Source organism: Schistosoma haematobium, chromosome 1 (assembly GCF_000699445.3).
Source record: "Schistosoma haematobium chromosome 1, whole genome shotgun sequence".
NCBI lineage: Eukaryota > Metazoa > Platyhelminthes > Trematoda > Strigeidida > Schistosomatidae > Schistosoma > Schistosoma haematobium.
The window spans coordinates 83,097,192-83,120,107 of NC_067196.1; the positions used below are offsets into that span (position 1 = coordinate 83,097,192).

At 37.6% G+C, this 22,916-nt stretch overlaps 1 protein-coding gene across 1 annotated transcript; it reads right to left on the reverse strand.

Annotated features, from left to right (window-relative positions):
- Nucleotides 1-14,744: 14,744 nt before the first annotated feature.
- Nucleotides 14,745-22,852, reverse strand: ARL5A (ADP-ribosylation factor-like protein 5A). Its single transcript, XM_051209860.1, has 3 exons — nucleotides 22,558-22,852; nucleotides 22,442-22,525; nucleotides 14,745-22,409 (listed from the first exon to the last, which is right to left on the reverse strand). The coding sequence occupies exons 1-3, from the start codon at nucleotides 22,813-22,815 to the stop codon at nucleotides 21,873-21,875; spliced, it is 879 nt and encodes a 292-aa protein (XP_051075332.1). The 5' UTR covers nucleotides 22,816-22,852; the 3' UTR covers nucleotides 14,745-21,872.
- Nucleotides 22,853-22,916: the final 64 nt, after the last annotated feature.

A 22,916-nucleotide genomic window follows, 5' to 3' on the forward strand; every position in this document is an offset into this window, starting at 1 on the left:
TGCTGAGGAGTCCCATACTAGGATGAAACGGCAGTTCAGTGCTTCCAGGTTTTCAATGTTGGTCTAGCTTTAATTGACTCATGGTTTCAATCAGTGAAATTATTAAAATCTCCACAAATTCCCTTCTGAAAATAAGAAAGATTGATTTAGGGAAGAGTTCTCTTCTTAGTGAATTGATTTTCAAAGCCTCTTGAAGGAAATACTTATCATAAAAATGGGTATCTTTTGATATTTATTGACAAGAACATAAAACCTAAATACAAATATACAATGAACTGGAGAACCATGTACCTAATTATATTCGATCATTTTGATGTTTGATTATATTTCCTTGAAAAAAATTTGGACCAGATTGCCAGACGAAATGCTGGATTTACTTCAAATTCTTACGCTGAGATTTTACAGATACATTCTTCCTATTTAATGTCTCACATTAACTCGGCGCCGAAATACTGTGGAACTATTCGATCAAATCTAGACGAAAGTTCTTATTTACAAATAACCTTGGTGAGAAAGAAAACACTCTACATGAACATGGATTTTATGGGTGATAGAGTTATAAACGTCCTAAAGAGGGGAATTTCCGAGTCTTTAGAAAGAACGTTCTTTACAGCAACGTTTCAAATAGTATTCTCCAGCCGATCATTGTTCACCAATAATTTTAAGGATAAATTATCCCATCTGACCAACTCACTGTGTATTTACCAACTTACCTGCTCATGTACAGCTAGGTATATAGGTCATTTGATGTGGATTCTATCCGAAAGAATTCAAGAACATTACTCGGTGTGGCTAAAAAGAAGTGGAAATGGACCAATAATCGAGCACCTTGTGAAAACTGGTCACTTAATCAAAGCGGACTCTGAGTTCAAGGTCATGCTCAAGGTAAGTAAAAGGCTGTCAAAGGCAGTTATATTGTATCTTTTTAACATCGCCAAAGCAATATCTATACATCTGGGAAAACCAGAACTATATGTCCAAAAGAAATTGGTACAACCTCTTCTTCTACCATGGTCTTAATGCCTGATAATTTTCCTTCTTCTTCTTCTTCTTCTTCTTCTTCTTCTTCTTCTTCTTCTTCTTCTTCATACTTTTCTTCCTTTACAGCCACCTGCTTCCCCTTCCATCTTCTCCATGTACGTTCTAGCACCAATTGGTTTATTTCTGTTTCTATGATCCTCTTGATTACATTTCATGTCAATTTCAACATTTTATCACACTGAGCCATCCATCCTCGATTATGATTTCCCCATTTATCTTCATTATGAATATTTAAGCCCTTAACAATTAAACATTTATTAGTCTCAATAGTTAAGATCATGAGTCAGTTGAAGCTAGACCACAATGGAACACCTGGAAGCACTAGACATCCATTTCGTCCTCTTGTGGAACTCTTCATCAGTGCGCATCCACGATTCCACCTCACGAGATTTGAACCCAGGACCTATCGATTTCGCACGTGTGCGCTTAACCACTAAACCACTGAGCCAACCGGCATCCAATAGTGTTAATGTCTAACTTCAACTAATCCACGAAAATTGAGCGACATATTTACCATTGTCATCAGTGAATTACTATCTCACAACTGACCCGATTAGTTTCCTTGACTAAAAACTTTTTTTTAAAATTACTTTTGTTTATTCTACCTCACTGTCACCATGTTTGATAGAATTTTCTAATCGATATTGTTGTGATTATTATCATTTTGAAAACTAATAGGTATGTACAGTTTTGAAAATGAATTCACCGAAAAGAAAACTTTTCCTTGAATCAATCTTTCATATTCTACACACATTATATTCCACTAAAAAAAATTTATGTTGTATTACAAAAGATATATCATAAATAATGTAATGTTTATAGTGTTCAAATAGAAGAACATTTTATTCTTTATATAGTTCAAGTGATTATCAGTTTAATTATCTATTAGGTTCATTGAAGATATTATCATGTCAATTAATGATAAATAAAATTCGATATGTATGCATCAGTAATCACTAATCTTTTTTTGTTGATGTTGGTAAATAAAGCTGAAACATTCATATATCAGTCCATTATTAAATAAGATTAATATATTAAACGAAGAATATTCTTTTCGACCAATTCTCTTTAAGTTCTACAATTCAATATATCAGATGGGTTTTGTGGATATTATAGCAATTTCAATGGTTAAGATCATGAGTCAGTTGAAGCTAGACAACCATGGAAAGCCTGGACAGCCGTTTCGTCCTATTGTGGGACTCCTCAGCCGGCTCAGTGGTCTAGTGGTTAAGTGCTCGCACGCGAAACCAGTAGGTCCTGGATCCGAATCTCGCAGGGGGTGAGGTCGTGGATGCGCACTGCTGAGGAGTCCCATAATAGGACGAAACGGCGTCCAGTGCTTCCAGATTTCCCATGTTGGTCTAGCTTCAACTGACTCATGATCTTAACCATTGAAATTCAATATATCCAAATTAATAATCTGACAAATGGACAGATTAAAGGTAAAGTACATCGTTTAAAGCATGTGAATTTAGGAATGTTAAACAAAATACAATAAAATTATTAATTTGGAAGGTAGTTGAAATAATACTCAATGTTATGTAATAAATGCAAGAAAGAGTTCGAGGAAAAAAGAACAAAATTTTCTCTTTTTTTAAGATTCAGTGAAAGAGTATTTGTCACCAAGGCAAGGAAAGATTAATAACCGTCTCCTTTATCCATTATGTAATTACTTGTTTTTAGCTGTTTGAACTGTTGTCGGAATCAACGTTGTAGAATGTTCTTTCACATAAGGTGTATATTTACAATATTCAGTCTATTAATTTTATTTACACCCTTGCTATACTATACGAATATGTCTTCAATATAACTTCCAATCAAACTCTTTCATGTCAGTAATTTAAAATCATTATGTAATTGTAATTTTAAATATCACAGGTTTTAAGCAGCTGACAAGAACCAAACGAAATAAAATGGATTCATACTATTCTACTAGAATCTTTGTTCTTGCTCTTTTCAAAACGATAAAGGGAATTATATATTTAGAATTGTTAATGTTGATATGATTCATATAGAATGTTAACTTATATATATATGTGAAGTGAAAGTTTAAGATCCATGATCAGAATAAGTATGGGTCAGATAGGGTGAGAGAAATAATAGTGCAATTACAATTCAATCAAATGTTTAATGTGAATTATTAGTAATTTCACAGATTGAAATCATGAGTCAGTTTGAGGTGGTCCGTGTGATCTGACTCCATTTAGAGTGTACGAATGTTTGCTATCACCTATTCTCGTGTATAATCGTCGACTTAGATCGCGTTATCCGATAGCGGAATTAAATAAGTCGAATAACGAGAATTGATTTGTGAATACATATATTTTGTATATGAAGTGAATGAAACAGAGCCAAGCAAAATGATGCACAGGGAGGATGGCTGGGAAGCCAACTCCATTTTAGTCACGCGTTACTCAATATTTATAGTCAGACAAAAATAAATTACAGGCATGTGATGAGTCATGGGATAATGAAGTGTACACACATATACGCTCATGTGAAAACAGCCAAGGCTAATAAGCGAATAATTAACAAGGTCAAAATATGACTCGAGTAGAATGAATAGAATGGAATGTCCGAAAACTAGAATAAGATATATTATGGGCTAAAATTAATGGCTAACACTACAAGTTGAAGCTAGACCACCACTGAAAACCTGGAAGCACTGGACGGCCGTTTCGTCCTAATATGGGACTCCTCAGCAGTGCGCATCCACGATCCCGCACCACGCGGGGCTCGAACCCAGGACTGGTTGAAGCTAGACATTAACACCGTTGGATGCCAGCTCAGTGGTCTAGTTGGTTAAATGCCTGGCGCGAGACTGATATGTCCTGGGTTCGAACGTCGCGGGGTGCGGGATCGTGGATGCACACTGCTGAGGAGTCCCATACTAGGATGAAACGGCAGTCCAGTGCTTCCAGGTTTTCAATGTTGGTCTAGCTTCAACTGACTCATGATTTCAATCTGTGAAATTTCTAAAATCTCCACAAAACCCATTCTGATAATTATTAGTAAGACATAATAAGGTAAAATAAATGGGAGGTGAATGAATCATGTGTTTGGGAGATTAATAATGATAAGATGATGGAGAAGATTTATAGCTCAGATGGATGATTTTTATGAACTTTTATTCTCTCAGCTGGATAGTTTAGTCGTAGAACTTTCATCATTCTTCTGAACGACATAATCAGCACAAACTTCAAATAGAAGTCAATGTCAACAAAACGATAAATAAAAACAATAAAACCAACTAGAAATGATATCACTAGAATAAATTAATTTAACACTAACGAAACAAATAAGAAGTTCACTTTTACATGAGTTGAAACATGATAATATTATCTAAAAACAATAACAAAAGTTCCATAAATAAACCATCTACATCAAAGAACTCAACAATACTAAAAGACAGATTTCCTGTGTTCAACTTAGAAGTGAAAAAAAAGAAACATTCATTCATTTTGTAACTAAGCAAACTGAATTCAATTAAAACATACTTATACTCAAATCTTAATGTAGAAATAGCCTGTAAATAAAAATAAACAACAAAAACAAAAACAAAAAAATGGGAGTGATAATTATGTAATTTCCTGTTCCGTTAAACTATCTTCTATCCAACTTTAATAGTAAATAAAATGATCCCTTGTTTACACTTGATCATCTTAAAACTTTCATTTTTTTTGTTTCTATATACACATTAGAAAGAAAAACAAACAATAATAATCTCAAATTTTTAGTCGAATTGATTTATTGAAAACAAAAGAAAAACATGAGTAGATTAATTCTCTGTAACATTTTAATATAGTTTTATTATTAATGATCAAACACACACACACTCACACGCACACATGGTCATTTAGTAATATTATTTATTTATCTTAATGGTGTGGGACATGGTAAACATTAAATAGATAAACATATTTATATTCCGTTCTTTATAGAAATAAATAAATAGAAAGAAAGGATCATGTTGATTGAGATCATGAACCGATTGATGTTAGATCACCGTTGAAAACCTGGAAGCATTGGACGACCGTTTCGTCCTATTGTGGGGCTACTCAGTAGTGTATATCCACGAACCCTGGGCCTTCAGTCTCGCACGCGAACGCTTAACCTACTGTACCACTGAGCTGGCATCCAATGGTGTTAGTGTCTAATATCAACCAACCCACGAAATCGCGAAACAATCTTCCATTGTAATGAGGTAGATACCTGTCTCTACCCGACACGGAAAGAAAGGAATATAAGCATATAGTAGTCACAAATATTAAATTCATGATTATTTTAATAAATACATCTGATAGAGAAGTCCTACTTACTGCTTTCATGCAATCGATAGCGTTGTTTACAAAAACGAACGTTTAGGTTTTAAACCAAGCTGATGGATACGGAAGGTCTATTTGTGTAAGCTGGGAAACCCGGATTCCAAACCAACGATTTACATAAGCTCCACAAGTAGTGAATGGTACATGAACTTGTCTTTAGTGCTCGGCTACTGTAAGATGGCAGCTTTTGACATCGTTCCGTTGTTTTGTGGATTAGATCTTTTGGTCTAAAAAGTACTCAGGGAGCGCCCACCTTAGAAAACGTCTATTTCAATTTGATTGACCGGAAAATATCCCAGTTTACAAACAGATTCTATTTTGTGTAGCTTATGCCATTTTCGGTTCCTAGTTGTACCGAATTCCAAGTAAATTAAATAAAAATATAGTAGTTATCATAGTGATTAGAAAGAGCAATTGCCATGCAATAATCATGGAATTTACCAGGTTAAAAATCAAGATGAATATGCCCAAAATATTGTACGTATAATCTGCACCTTTTTTACGCTGGTTGTAGTAGTTCTCTAAGTTTCAGCTCCGTACAATAGAACTGTCTTGTAGTTTTTTATTATTAAGCCCATCGAATTACCTGCTATCTATGTAGGTTCAACTGATGCGAGTGATGATCGATATTTTATGTTATAATTAATCAGAAAGCAGTGCGTTTTACCCTAGAAAGCATCGACAACTATACAGTTGATAATATGTTTTATGTAATATTTACTTATTTAACATAACTTTTGTTGAGGAATATTCAATAAGGTTCAAATCTATCAACATTGAACTATACTTTCAAACTATTAGGAAACAGAACAATTACCTAGCAATTGTACATTTTTCAGAACTGTCTTTAATAATTTACGTTCCATATCCAACATAGAATATCTGCGTTCATATATTGAAATAAAAACGTTATTTATTCAAATCGAATTGGAACTTATCACTTATTAAACAATAATTGCTCAAGTAATGTAAACATAAGACTGAGTGGTGTAGTTAAATAATGAGTCAGTTATGTCGATTATTATCATTTTAACAAATACATATGTGCCACGCAATAACAGTCAGGTCATGAAGAGATAGAGAATGCAAAATGCGTGTAATAAAAGAACAACAAGGGACAGAAATTAGTGTATGAGAGTGAGAAGCAGTTCGGTAAGCAAAAATATAGCCAAAAAGAATTCCTTCAGTTAAACAAGGTACGTTCACTTTAAAGTAAGAGATATTTACAGCAGGATCGTTACTGGCTCCTACTCTGAGCCATACGCGACAACGTCTCTAGCCACTGTGTTGCACCGTCTCTCGGATCACAATCACAGAGTCGTGAAGGACCAACAGAATTCAGTCCGGTACAACGTTCTTTCATATCACAACACCATGTCATACACTGACCACGTCTCCGCTTTTTCCAACCAGTCCCAGTGTAGGCAAATAATGCACGACGTGGAATTTTCTGGGATGACATTCATAGAACATGTCCAAGCCACTGAAGTTGATATTTCAAGAGAGTGACACCAATTGCAATATCGTCGTCGTGCCCGAACACTCGATGCCGAACCTCTACATTACTAATATGGTGTTGCCACTGGATGTCAGCAATGTTGGCGATCGTTCGAAGACAACGATGATCAAAAACAGAGAGTCATCTAAAATCCTAAACTCATGGAAGCCAAGTTATGTCGATACCGAATACTCTTTATACCAAATCCCTGGATTCAGTCCGTCCATTCCCGTATTACTTTGTAGTAAAGGTAAAAAAAGGACCTGAGGAATTTCTACTGGACATTTTGAAATACATCCAGAAATCGTGCGCACAATTGTGACTACCTTGTATGCATATTCAAGTAATTCTTATGAAAACTAGTGATTATTGAAGCTCATTCATGTTGACAAGAAAACAGATTTCAGAAATGAGATTGGATAATATCACAATATTGTAAATAACTGGAATCGGAAATGTGTATTACTAGAATCCAACTAAGAAGTCTCAATTTATTATGATTCCCATTAGAGAGACGTGAAGATTATAAGCACAATCATACATTCCTGAGAAGCTTCTCTGATATTCCACGATTCTACAACTCATATCAGTCTATGAATAGAACTAAATTCAAAAAATATATATGTTCTTCACAAACTCATATTTTACTAATTCTATTTCAATTACACAATATTCGTTAAAAAGATTTTCTAACAAATAGTTAAGTTGCAGTTTATGTTTCTTCTGTTTAGCCTTAATTATTCTAATTACACCAAAAAACTGTTTCCTATATGAAACTATGTTCATTTCAAGGTTACGGCGCCAATTTCAGTGCTTGATGCTAACGTACGATCGGTTCTCAGGGAATTTTGTACAAAACGTGATAATTGAGTGGTTATAACAAATAAAACGGCGAGACTATAATTTGTGGACGAACCAATCAGGTATAAGATAATAGATCTCGGATTTTAACGCGAAAGCCTTTCATGCACTTGGCTGAATAAATTTCTGGCATTACAGCTGATGTCAGTTCGTGATGAAAACCCCATATATAATTCCTAACTAAGGCAAATTACGACAATTATTGCGAACTGGAGAAAAAAAGCACCAGTAACACTGGCCGCAGCTAGGTACTACAATATACAAGGATGTTTGGAGAGTGTACAGACTCCTACATAGGCTTGGTTATGTGCATCGTGTTGTTATCCACAAGTAGCATTTTGTGCACTCAACAACCGGAGTGCACATAAACAATATTGAAGCTATGTGGTCGAGGCTGAATGAGTTTTTGAGACTTTATCATGGCTCCAAAGGCCGACTATTCTGTAGTTGTATGAATGATTTCCTCTACTGCATGCATTACGATTCTAGAACCTCTGAACCTCTTTCTAACCTTGACAAGTTTTTGAACCACGTATAAGAAGTGTATCCACTTTATTTCCTTGATTTTGTATAACATATTTTTACTCCATACTGACTGTTTGCTGATTGGCTAATATTTCTCAAGGTCGCTTAAGATTTGTTCAAAGGTCGTCCATAAACTAGAGTCTCGCCGATAATAGTGACTCAGATCACTCATTATAAACTGAAACAGGTTGAATGGTGCTTACATCACAAAAAGCATTTTCAAAATGAATTAAAAACTACACTTAATTTGAACTTTCTTTGATTGAGTAAAAACATTATGTTTACTTTATAAACTAGAAAAAAAGTGAAACTTGTAGTGGCTAGTTCTATGTCAAGCTCACATAGGTTATTCTAGCTCCTAAACGGACCAATTTGTTCTTTCTTCTCTAGCCACATTTTGATCTTATTGACTATTTGCTTAATAACCCTGACAGTTTTTATATGATCGTATATGCGTTAATTACTTACCCTATTCACCACGTGTATGTAATTTGTTTTCGGTCTGGCTATGAAGATTGAGTTACGCTCAGTCAAATCGGGTTGGCTCACATACCTTCTCCGATCCACTTCGCTTTTCCACTTCGTTTCTCTGATCGTCTCCCTGGATCAATGAGTGTATGAAACATATGTATTAGAAATTCATTCATCTATTTAGCTTACTTTATTCCGTTATTCTCTGACTCGAAATAAGTCGATAATTATATACGAGGGTCGGTTGTGTGTATATTTCGATAAAAATCATTCGTACCATCTAAATGGAGTCAGATACATGAGGGCCACTAAAAACTGTTCGTAGTTATATGCAGGATAATTCAAATCTTACGTAAAACGTCTGTAAATATGAATGAGCCTATGTTATCAACGTAAATGCTATTATGTTTACGAATAAATATATTTCTACTTGTTAATTATTTAAAAAACTCAAATAAATGACAAAAAGTATGAAAGCACTTCCATACAGATGGCCCTAATAGAAATGTCCATGCTAGTATATCATTCAGAAACCGATAAATACCTATTCTGTTTAAGTTCTAACTGTACGCATTCATATGCATGTGTCCAAACAAAGATCTTGAAGTGATAATATTCAAATTTTCAACTACATGCTAAAGAATTTGATAATTAGGGTAACCAGTATGCACAATTAATGAACAGAATACATTGTGAATATCTTAACGAATTTCAAAATAATCGCTGGACAAAAAAATTGTCATGTTTTTTCGACTTGTTGTAATATTAGCTGTCCGTTAATTTCTAAATGAACAATGTCTTCAAGATGAACTAAGTATTAACTCGGTATTACCATAATAGTTGCATTTATGTACAGTGACACTATCTATTATTTTTCAATTTTAATTTCCGACCCCCTTTCTTGAAATACTAATTAAAACCCAAACCCTTGTAGCTTTATCTTTTGGTCCTCTATGACGTGCTGGTATTTGCGGATCCTGTAGTGTGCATCCGTTATGATAACGGATAAAACCCAAACCCTTCAATGTTTTTTTTTTGGTTGAGATCATGAATTAATTGATGTTAGACCACCGTTGGAAACCTGGAGGCACTGGACGGCCGTTTCGTCCCAGTATGGGACTCCTCAGCAGTGCTGAGGAGTGATTTCTTTCATATTAGACATCACGTTCGATGTCCATCAATTATGTATACATCCCAGTCTACTTGTAACTGAATGGAAACCATGAAATTAAATGGATTTATTTTATTCTACATAGATGAATAACATGATAAGCTGAATGCAAAGGCTTCATTATTTTTAAAAAGTAATTAAACTACTCATAAGTAGATTAAAACGATTTAACGAACTTGGACAATATTTACAGCACCAATTTAAATTTATCAGTAGAATACAATCTATCAAGTTTCTGAAAGTACGATTCAGTCATTAGATTTAAGTCACCAAATGACTTGATAAAACTCTAGTGCAAAAGACCAAGAAACAGACAAATTCAATTATAAGCAATACTAACTCGAAACTACTTATTTTCCGCACCGATTCCAAAAGACTACAAATGTATTTCCTAAAGCCGTTCTGCTGTTTGTTGCTGAAACTTAATGAATGAGGCCAAAAAGTTTCAACTTTGGATACAGATTTAAAATCACTGATAAAAACTATTCGAATAAAACAGGCTTACAATTAATTAAATAGAAATCGTAATATTTACATCTATTTAGTATTCTAACAAAAGAACTGTTGACTCGGGTGGTTTTAAAATGAATAATAATAAAATCCCATTCACTTTTTAACACCATAATAAATAAATATGGTAAAATAACTCATTCGCCAGGTTATTGAGTATGAACCACACTTCGGGTAGGAAGTTTAATGATAATACCCGGTAACCCAATCCGAATTAGGCGAAACGGGGTTTTAACCTAGAACTTAGAGGCTGATGGTCGAAAGCTTTAAATAATAAAACACGGTCCAACAGTTATATGATTTGTTAAGTAACAGATTATGAATAAAAGATAATCACTTACTGTAAGTTAACTTTTAAATGAATAAATCATCAGGGTGATTCCAGAAAGCAAATTCTCACTAGTAAGGTAATGTGATCTTGTTAATGAAATCATACCAATTTATTAAATCAGATGTCTTTTTGCTAGTGAATAAATTACTTTATTTCTAAATATATCGTTAACTAGATCAAGTTTCTCTCTTTATTAATTACAATATACTAATTGACAAGGCTAAACCCGAAATATGTTTCTTTTTTAGTCATTTAAATTCTCAATAGGTAGGTATGTCATATAAAGTAAATTTCATTAATTTCCAATATACACTTCCAATGAAAGTTGCTTGATTGAAATACATTTGTGTGAATGCATGTAATCTTTTCACCAAGTGGCATTTCAAAATAATTAACAAATTTTTAGAAAAACGAAAACTAAGATTAAATTTTTGCCATAATAGTTAAATGGAGCTGGAACTTGGAGAACTAATACAATTATCATCAAAAAGGTGCAAGTATTTAAAACAACTGTCTACACAAGATACTCAATATCCTTTGGTCGGATACCATCAACAACAGCCAACTAAGGGAGAAGACAAATCAGGTTCCAACTGAGGAGGAAGTTAGGAAAAGACATTGGAATCGGATGGGACATACATTTTGGAAATCATCAAACTGCATTCCGGGTTAAGCGCTAACTTGGAATTGTGAAGGGAAATGGAAAAGAAGAAGGCGGAAGAACACACTGTGCCAATAACTGGGAGCAGATATTAGAAGGATGAATATCAACTGGGAAGAACTGAAAAGGACTGCCCAAGACAGGGTTGGATGGAGAGTTCTGGTGAGCGGTCTATGCTCCTTAACGAGGGGTGATAAGAGTAAGTAAGTATAATAATTAAATATACATCTAAATATTTCCAGTAATTTACGAATAGGTAGTTTATTAAAAACACCGATACATCCGATGAAGGAGATCCAACTTCGAAAGCGTTACAACCTACTGACCCTATAAGACTTGCTTTACTAGACAAATGGTGATTTTACTGCAGTTTTCTACTGCACTCACGGGGGAGATGGGATTATTTCCACGTAATTACGCAAAGCAACTCCGAAACAATTATAGCGATGAAGTTGAATTAAAAAGTGGAAAGCGAATTCCTAAACAAGAAAAGGCCATTTGACCTAATTACGTAATTTACTCAACACAGAAATAGACTATTCGACCAGTTTTCTTCTCAGGACTACATTTGTAACCTAGTTACTTACTTACGCCTGTTACCCCATGTCGAGGTGCATGGCCGGCCACACGCATTCACCATCCAACCCTGTCCTGGGCAATCCTTTTCAGTTCTTCCCAGTTACTAATCTTCTCTCATGTCTGCTTCCGATTGTTGGCGTAGTGTGTTCTTCCGCCTTCTTCTTTTCCATTTCCCCTCGCGATTCCTAATTAGCGCTTAACCCGTTATGCAGTTTGATGATTTCCAAAATGTATGTCCTATCTGATTCGAACGTCTTTTCCTACTTTCCTCTTCAACTCAAAACTGGTTTGTTCCCTCTCACATTAGACCGTTGCTGATAGTGTCCGATCAACAGACATTGAGTATCTTGTGTAGACAATTATTTAGAAAAACATGTACCACTTTGATGGTAACTGTAGTTCTCAGCTAGTAGTTTCAGCTCCGTACAGTAGAACTGACTGTCTTGACATTCGTATGGAAGATTCAGAATTTGATGTGGACTTACAGACAGTTGTTTTGGGTTGCGTGTGTTTTTCAACTGAAGGGATGCTGTCCTCAATCCGCCTTCACATCTGCATCAGATTCTCCTTGTTCACCGATGATGCTATCCAGGCACGTGAAATTTTCAACCCCTTTTCACAATTTCCCAATCAAGTGGGATTGGGTTGGTTTTCTCCATGTTGAGTTGCACGATCTTGCTTTTTAAATTGTGTATGTTGGGGCCTACTGATGCAGAAGCTACTGCTGCTACACTGGTTGTCATGGCCTGCATTTGTTGGTGTGTATGGGAGAGAAGAACTAGGTCATCTGTGAAGTCCAAACCGTTTAGTTACATCCACGGTGTCCAGTGTATTCAGTGCTCTCCTACAGATATGGAGGTCTTCGTAATCTAGTCAATCACCAGAAGAAAGCGAAATGACGAGAGTAAGCAGCTTTGTCTGACACCGGTCATCAGTTGCAGTTCATCTTTCAGCTGTCCGCCATGCACCACCTTGCACTGTAGTCAGTCGTATGACTTCCAGATGATGTTGACGATCTTCTCAGATATTCACACCATAGTGTCGAAGAAGTCTCCATAAGGTCCTCCTGTCCACACTATCAAACGTCTTCTCACAGTCAGTGAAGTTGATCTATAACGTTGAGTTCCATTCAATTGATTGTTCAGCAATGATTCGTAGTGTCGCAATTAAGTCTGTGAACGACCGACCCCTACGGAATCCGGTCTGTTGATCTCCAACCTGGACGTCTATTGAATCTTTCATCTGGTTCAACAACACTCTGTTTTAAACGTTTCCCGGTAGTGATAGTAGTGTGATGCCTCTTTAGTTCTCACGTTTGCTTAGATCTCTTTTCTTCGTTATCTTCATGACGAGTCCTTCTCTCCAGTCTGTCAATGGGACTTGTTCTTCCTCCCAGACCATCTCAGTCGATGAAGATTCACAACCTTATCAACTGACTTACCATCATTCCCTATTACCCTGCGTCTAGCCTCACTACTACTTTCTAGGTGATCCCAGAAGATGCGAGCAATATTTCTAAGACATCTGTGACCAAATACTAGTAACTTACGTGTATCCTCATCTCTTAATGGCCACGTGTCGCAGCCTTAAAATGAAACAGAACGAATCGCTGCGCAGTATACTAGTCCTTTAATTGATAGGCGGATATCTCGTCTTCGCCATAGATGACGTAAGTTGGCAAAAGCCAAACAAGTTTTTTGAATCCATGACGAGATTTCCTCAGATACCACACCATAAGTATTGATGAGACTGTCATGATAAGCGAAGCGGCCAGTGTGTTCAAATACTTGACTCTCTATCATTAATTCGGGATCTGACGCAAGCCAATTCTGAACTAACATTTTCCACTTAGGTGGAGAGATACGCATCCCAAACGTTCTGACAGTGTTGCTCAGTATTACTCAAAGATAGAATTTTATAGGCGTCTTCACCACATACCCGATAAGTCGACCCCCTGGTAGGAGATCGAAACCCGAGAATCCACACAATGAGGACATCATTTTCAGTAGTAGGTCTATGATAAAATTAAACAAAGATAAAAACAGTGGACAGCCTTTCCCTGCACCACTTGAGGTTGCGAAATCAGATGGCAGTTCACCATAAGCTCTCACTAGATTAGTAGTGTTCGAGTAAAGAACCTTCACAAGGTTTATGTACTTCTGAGGTACGTCTTTCAATGAAAGACAATGCCATAGAACCTCTCGATCTTCCGAGTCAAGTGCTGCTTTTAAGTCAAGAAAAACATTGTTGGATGACGACAAGCATGTCTATGTTCTAAAATCTGACGAATGATGAATGTGTGGTCAATGTAGCCATGATCAATTCTGAAGTTAGCCTAGTTTTCTCGTATTTTCAGTTCACGAGTCTTTGTTAGGCGTCCGATAATTATTGATGCTAATAATTTAGACGTTATACTGATTGAACTATTTCCTTCAACAAGACAGCACCGCTGACAATATGCAATACCCTACTCTTTCATCGTGGTACACGACCGTCATTAACGATAAAACAGCTACAGCAGGGGTGAAAACTAGGAAATAATTGAAAAACAAAAAGTTGTAACGAATTGGGAATCGCAGAATATGGCGGAAGACAAAGAACCGATACGCCTGCGTCATTCCAAACAATTTCCACTCATGAAACTGATAATTCACAACAATAATTTATGATAATCACGTGCACTCCGACTAGGTGCTAGTCTACACTACACTTGTTAACATTGTTAAGTCCAATTGTCAGTCACTTCATGGACCGATCCCATGTTTGTTTTGGCCGATACTAGCTTTCTTCCAGACTACTCCTACACCTGAAAACGTCGGTCGTAGAGGTAGACAGTAATTAGGAATACGTGACACGTCCCAACCACCTCAGTTAGTGGAGATCTACTACCTCATCAATCCACTTTCCATCCTTACCTAGTACCTTATTCCTAACCATACCATACGTACGGACACTAATTGTCAACTGATTAAGTGCGGATTGCATGGTTTGGGTATCATCACACGGTAACACAATATCATTCGTATACTCAAGGTCCAAAAGTCTTTCTTCAGGCAACAGATCCACACCGTTATTAACTACATCCATTAGAGCTGTTTCCAGAACGTCATCGATAGCGAAAATGAAGAGGAATGATGAGGTTGGGCAACTCTGCTTGACCCCACTGCTTGAATGGAATAGTGGAGATAGGTGGTTGTCCGAGGGCACGCCTTACTTCTGTAACAACTCTCTACAGTCATCAGTACGGCTCCTCTCTCAAACTTTAAGCTTTTGCTTTTAGTTTTAACTTTCTCCAACCAACCTGCCTGGCATGGTAGGACCTAAAGTAACATGTGCTCCAACCAACATAGCTCGGTTGAATCATCACGATAGGCAATCCCGACCCCTCGCATCAAAGTAGCAGCTACAGTCAAGTGCTTTTTCATTACTTTATGGTTTTATGGAACAAGACAACTCACACCACCTCTCTTCATTCCTTTTGTTTATTTTCGTTATCTTAGCAAACAGAAGCAATAGTAACAAAGGAAAAGCATATCTAAACATTAGAAACACGCTCAAAGTAACGAGTAATGGCAGACAACAGTTATATTTTGGCGACTGCATTTTAAAACATCTAATTTACACTGCATCTCAACATTATAAAGGTGGATACTAAAAGATTAGAAATCATGAAAGCAGAAACTTAAATATATACACGGTGCATATAGCTATTTAATAAAAATACGCAACTTATAAAACATTTGAGTTTCTAAACATGAAATTATTGAATGCCTGCATATGACAAAAAAACAGAAGTGAAAAAATACTTATCGGAATGTAAGTGTACGAAGAAATAAATTAGTTTGAAAAATAATTGTAATACTTTTATATTCACTAAGCAAAAACTTCAGCATAAAAGAGGAAAACAAAAATATTAATCCTATCGGCTGTTTTTTTTTAAAAAATTCTTTCACCTAAATGTTACAGCATCAAGTTAAGTGGAAATAAATAAACACACTAAATTCTGTACAAGCGACATAATGTTACTACAGGAAATATTATGAGACAAACAATTTACAGAAAATAGGATAGATATAGTTAAGGAATCATCGAATTTGACAGATAAACGTAGGAAGATCAAAGTAACAATATTTCCAATACTAACTTCTATAAAAAATATCGACAACTGCAAACGAACTCACATCGGTGATAAACGTAACTTGAACATGACTTCCTTGACTACGCTAACCAATTAACATCATAATTACAGAAATGTATATCGAAAATGAAGATAAGAATAATAAAAACCTTCATTGTTATCGCCCAATTTGAGTAGCGATCCAATCTAAACCTTGGGGAAGCCTAGAAACAAGTGGTAGTAATAATATCTTAATTTAAAAACAAAAAGAGTAATACAAAAAAATACTCAACTAAAACTTCAAAGAGTCTCATTTGAAATGAACTTACTCTAGTAATATACCTGAAAATATATAAAACTTTGATGGGAGATTGATTGCGAACTAAGAAACTCATTTTTTTAACCACTAGCACATCTAAACAAGTTCCACTCGTGTACACTATAGCCAATAATAGCACTGTCAAACTGGTTTCGTCTAATATGTATAAACAACTGAAATAGGGAAGATCCTATTTCCGGTGTCGTCTACACAACCAGAAAAAAGTATCCGGTAGATAATAGTAAGCCAGTTTACATAAACAAGAGGATCGCAACAGAACTGAATAATGCCATGGGTAGTGCTTTCATGCATCATATAGAAGGTTTATCCTAAGTCACTTCCTCAGCAAACTTTAATGAGAGGGACTGCGCTTTTCCTAAGAATAGATATACTTTTTATTTATTTGAACATAAGTAGTGGTACAAAGGGGCACTAAATACATATGTGCCACACAATAACAATGAGAACGTAAAATGTGTATGAGAAAAAAAGAGAACAGTAACTAACAGAAATTAGTGTATGATAGTGAAACAATAATAATAGGAGAGGCAGTTCAGTTAACAAAGGTCTATGCACTATCTCTCGGATCACAATCACAGAGTCGTGAAGGACCAACAGAAATCAGTCCGGTACAACTTTCTTTCATACCACGACACCATATTATACACTGACCACGTCTCCGCTTTTTCCAACCAGTCCCAGAGTCGGCAAATAATGCACAACGTGGAATTCTCTGGGACGACATTCGTAGAACATGTCCAAGCCACCGAAGTCGGTGTTTCAAGATGGTGATACCAATTGGATTATCGTCTCTGCGCCCGAACACACGATGCCGAACCTCTGCATTACTAACATGATGTTGCCACTGGATGTCAGCAATCCTTAGGAGACAACGATGATCGAACACAGAGTCGTCTAACATCCTCAACTCGGAGAGGTCAGGTTTCACAAGCATAGAGTAAAACTGCTCTCACTGACGCGTTGTTGATCCGACCTTTTACAGCCAGACTAACATCACGAAGGTGCCAAAGGTGGCCCAGATTGGCATAAGCCGCTCTGGCTTTCATTATATGTGAGTCAATCTCATCACTCACGCCACCACCAGCACTTATGCAGCTACCCAGATACACGAACGTCTCGACTACTTCTATGTGCTCACCATCCAGAGTGAGTACAGGATTAGAATCCTGCCAGTCTTGTAGAAGTACTTTGCACTTCGAAGATGCAAAGCATATACCGTACCTATGGGCACTAATTGCCAACTGATTAAGTGCGGATTGCATGGTTTGGGTATCATCGCACAGTAACACAATATCATTCGTATACTCAAGGTCCAAAAGTCTTTCTTCAGGCAACAGGTCCACACCGTTATTAACATCCATCAGAACTGTTTCCAGAATGTCATCAATAGCAAAGTTGAAGAGGAATGGTGAGATTGGGCAACTTTGCTTAACCCCATTACTCGAATGGAACAGTGGAGAGAGGTGTTTGTATGCCCTCACTCTGCCTGAGGTGTTTGTATATAGGGCTCTTAAGATGTTGATATACTTCTCAGGCACACCCTTCTTCAATAGACAATCCCAGAGAACAGTCCTGTCCAACGAATCGAAGGCAGCCCTGATGAGGAGAAACACTACGATTGTTGGCCTTTGACAAGCAAGACGGTGTCCTAACATTTGGCGGAGGGTGAAGATATGATCAATACATCCTCGATCATAACGAAAACCAGCCTGCTCCTCATGAGTCAATCATTTTCGGATTTCTGAACAATCTACGAAGTATTACGGAAGACAATAGCTTGGATGCAATCGGAAGTAGACTTATCCCCCGGCAGTTGTTACAGGAACGACGTGAACCCATTGTAAAGATGGGACAACTATCGACTCATCCCATGATGTTCGAACACTCTCTAACTGCCAGACCTTTGTAAACAACTCAGACATCCTTTACCAGAAAGTTACCGCCATCTTTAAAAAGGCCCGGAGGTAAGTCATCTGGGCCTGGTGAGTTGTAGCGCTTCAAGAGTTGGAGTTCCTTGCGGACTTTCGTCTCGTTAGGTGGATCAGTCGTCACAGACCACGGAGAGCAAGACAGTCCGACCGATGCTACCGGGGCAGCAGACCCGGCCGTTGCTGCTACCTTTACGTGGTGGTCGGGCTTGCCTATCGTGATGAACCAATCAAGCTATACTGGCTGGAACAATCGTTCCTCAAGGTCCTACGATGCCAGATAGGTCGGTTGAAGAGTGGCAAACCCGAGGTCCGAGGGCGAAGTCGTACTGCCGATTGTACAGAGGTGCGACGGCGGTAGGATGTTTTCTTCAGACAACCAACACAACAGAGACGCTGCCTTCCCATAAGGAATGGTGGGGTTAGAAAAGGTCGACCCTAAAAATGCACATCCCGCCTTATCCCACGGATATCCGTCTCCAACCGTAAGGTCTCAACAAGTACGGATCTAACACGAAAATTACGCATAAAAACGTTGTGTGTGACCGACCTCAAGCAGTTGTCACTTGGGCACTGCGGCCATGCTCTCAGGTCGCTAAGACCACCCCTAACCCAATTTCCTTTTCAGGTACCTTCAGAAGGGGGCAGTAGACCAGTTGGACTGTCCCTCGAAAAACTCTGTACATCGTTCAAGACGTCAATAGATGTTAGTGATTGGCATCCCGTCAGCTTCACAGATTGTTTCGCCCACACCAGACTTCTTGCTGCCAGTGGATCGGATGAGTTAAAAGAGCTTCTGGCAGTTACCAGATACAACTGCTTCTTCCAACTCATTGGCACGCTCCGACCACCAGGCTTCTCGCCCCTTACACAAGCTCTGCTTAATTTCATTACGTAACAGTTTGCGTTTGCGGTCGAACTTACGGTCATTCGGAGTAGACCGATGAGATTCAATCAATTGTAAGGAACCTGAAGAGGTCCAGTGCCTATGAACGGGACGTTTCGCGAAGCCGCAAGCGACTTTACTCGCCAGTTACATGGCGTCATGCAATTGAAACCAATGCTCATCTATACTTTTCGATAGGATGTTAGCTAGCCTTGAACCTAGGTCGATTTGGTATTTAGTTGCAACAGAAGCTGCAATCAAGTTACTGACATCGATCCGTTTAGGTCGATGAATTTGTTGGCCACTGAAAAGTAAGGTAAGATAAGCACAAACAAGGGCATAATCAGAGTTCATATAGGTACTCCAAAATGAGCGGCAGTCTTGTACACAACCACGCTAGTGGTAGCTCATCGCGATGTGTCAATCTGAGTCCAGGCTTGAGATGCAAAGGGAGGATGCCAGGTGGCATATCAACGATGACTGTACCAGTAGTTAGTACTTATTATTCATTACTTGAACACAAATATGGGTACAAAAGGGCACTGAATACATATGAGCCACACAAGTCACTTGATTTGTCTGTAGGTTATAATACTGCCAGGGTTCCCAAATCGAAACGAGTGGTTTTCTCAGGGGATCACACCCGGAGCGTTCGACCTAAAGGTCTAATCCACAAGGCAGAGAAGCAAAGTTGGGAGATGCAGTTCCATGTTAGCTGGTGACCAACAATTGGTTCATACGCCATTTTTTACTTCAGGATACTGGATCCCATGTGCACCATTGGTTTGGAATCAGGGTTTTCCAACTCACTTAGGTAGATCCTCCGTGTTCACCAACCCGGTTAAGGCACCGGACATTCGCTTTTTGTCTTCTCAATTTCGTAAAGAACACCCCTACCACGAGAATGCAATGAGTAGGACTTCCCTGTCAGTGGCTGTATACGCGTGGCCATGTGAGAGAATTTCGAGAGGAAGCAGACTCTCCCTACCCTCAGCCGTACCAAGCATTCGGGGGCCAGAAACAAGTTATAGTCTGAGCACAGTTGCAGTAGACGGTCCCCGTTACCCGACCTGCGACCAACAAGTTCCCCTCAGCCACTTAAACGATTCTCCTATGTACTTAGACGCCCGACCAGAGCATTCAAGTCTCCGGCTAGTACTAAAACATCTGCCGAACACCCTTTCTATAAAAGAACTGTTAACTGGTAGTAAAACTCATCCTTGATTGAATCCGGGCTGCAATCTGCCGAAGCATAGACGGAGATGACAAAAAGACATTGTTACTCACATCGACTTCTCACTTTGATGGGAATTTCTAATCTAATAGCACACAACCGACTGTTAATTGGGATCCAATCGATCAGTGCCGCCTCAGCTGTAGCGCTTTGTGCGATACCAATACCAGAAAAACCAGACGATGCCACAGGGACCCCGGAAAAACGCACGTGAAACAAGCTTTTCGAGGCGACAGATGAAGAGCGGATTTGTGGTACTTCACTAGAGTCTTGAATACGGGTCTCGGATAGACAACAGACGTCAATATAGTATCTACACATTTCAGTAAAACCCTAACCAATATTTAGCAGTCTCACAATGAAGCGGGAAGGTTTTAGAATCGATAATAACGTTTGAGACAACTGAAAATTTTCTGTGATAGAAGACAGTAATAGTAGGTTGTATGGTATTTTGACAGACACATAAAAGCGGAGTACTTCAAAATACAGTGGTCCTCTACTCTTATTAGTCTAAGTGAATTCACTAACAGTTCATTTTGATACATATGAACAATGTTAAGTTATGAAAAATGTAAACAATAACGACAAAATAGTTACAAGCCAACTTGATTGGTTGATCGGTTTAGGCTCTAAATTTAGTATTTGGATGCTAAGAAACTAGTTGGACTCTGTTAGGGACGATATATCCCAGAAACTCATATTTGTAATTTTATCATATCGATTAACTGATTAAATAGCAGTCAATTGATGAACTCATTGATTAATGTTTAAAAATTTCCTATGACAATATCGGTTATATATATTTGTATAAGTTTTAAATTGTGTTTGTGAGCTCGCTCTTTTTCTGGCTGTTTGCAGAAGATATTTCCCATACCAAGTTTGGACTTCGCCTTCTAGGTAGCGGGGCTGGAACGCATCAATAGCTAGATTACTGGTCTTTGGTCACTGAGTCTTGTTCTCGTTCGCAGATTAAGTGAACTCGTGAAGCTTCAAACCTAACAGACTCTTCATTTATCACAGTAATTAAAGATACAATCACTAATTTCAAACCCACAATAAATGTTAAAGATTAGTCGATAGAGACGAAAAGATTATTTGGTGAACGACTAGACACTGTTTGTAGTACAGCATTTAACTGGACGGTTCAAACGTGATCTTTTGCCTTTCCTGAGATAGCACACCACAAAGAAACATTCGTGAACAGAAAATCCTTTCCAGCTCTAATTCTTTATTACATATGGATTTCCAGACAAGGTAGAAGAATCCTGTATACGAATAATATCTTGTACCGTAGTCCAGAATATAGCACATAAACTCTCCTGATTCAGATGACATTTAAGGATGTTATAATTTTTCCGAAAGACAATGAACTTGATAAAGAAATGTTAATGGAACTAGATAAATGTTTTTACTGCTTCAGAGATAATCAGAACGCATGGCTGTGACGCATAGATAAAGTGTAGTCCGTGTAAAGCAGTTTGCAAGACCGGCAAGTGCAATAACGTGACGTTAGGCAAAATGATGACAGTTTCGTAACACCAGCAACCTTGAAGCAGGCAAAAGTTGCACAATTCGCTTTGATTTTTGGACATATTCGTCATCTTATGAAATATTTCATACATTTTAAACATATGTAGGTTTCCATGAAACGTAATGAAGATAAAACCTTGATAAACGGAACGAAAATTAGTACATGAAGTAAACGTAAAATCAACAAAATACATGTACTTGTCATGAACACAAAACTGGATGGATAAAAAACCAAAATAAATGACGAACCCTTCTCCTGTGAGTGCACAACAAGGCTGTACATGCCATGGGTGGTCCCTAATAGACGTAAGGTTTAGATTGTGACTGATTTCAGCAACAGACATGCAGCCAGAGACATCTTGTTTATTGGCAAAAACCAACATTTTCGAGCGTTTCAACTCCTAAAATAAACTAGACATCGTATTTTACTTACCTCAGCAACTAGTAGTTTACACAGCTCCTGTTTAGTCAGGTATAGACGTTCTCGATCTGTACTGTCAACAACTAAAATGACAAACTACATGCAGTTAACATATATTTGAAAAATACGTCTGAGCCTGCAAAGTATGTGGTCCAGGAAGCCCTAACAGAAGTTTGTCCACCAATATCCCACATTACGAAATGCAGATTCTTCCACTTTACTTCCTCAACATTGCTTCCAATGGTGGGAGAAGTCTGTACAGCTTCTTTGAGAACGAATTGGTACAAAATAGTAGATTTTCCAGCATTATCCAACCCCAAAATTATGACTTTATAGTCTCGAGAGTTGAAAAGCCTCCAAAACTTTGTGAACAATAAGCCCATCATCCATGTGGCTAAAATTTAAAAACCCTCCATGCATTCCTATATGTTTTTTGCAATTAATAATAAAAGTGCTGAGGAAAATTAAAAAATATGATATTGTTTAT

Bases quoted from the DNA above. Each gene is read 5' to 3' on its own strand.
- ARL5A (XM_051209860.1), bottom strand. From the start codon at position 22,815: ATGATGGGCTTATTGTTCACAAAGTTTTGGAGGCTTTTCAACTCTCGA. The intron at 22,526-22,557 runs GTATTTTTCAAA...AACTGCATGTAG, and splicing joins CATACTTTGCAGGCTCAGAC to TTTGTCATTTTAGTTGTTGA. The intron at 22,410-22,441 runs GTAAGTAAAATA...AGTTTATTTTAG, and splicing joins GTAAACTACTAGTTGCTGAG to GAGTTGAAACGCTCGAAAAT.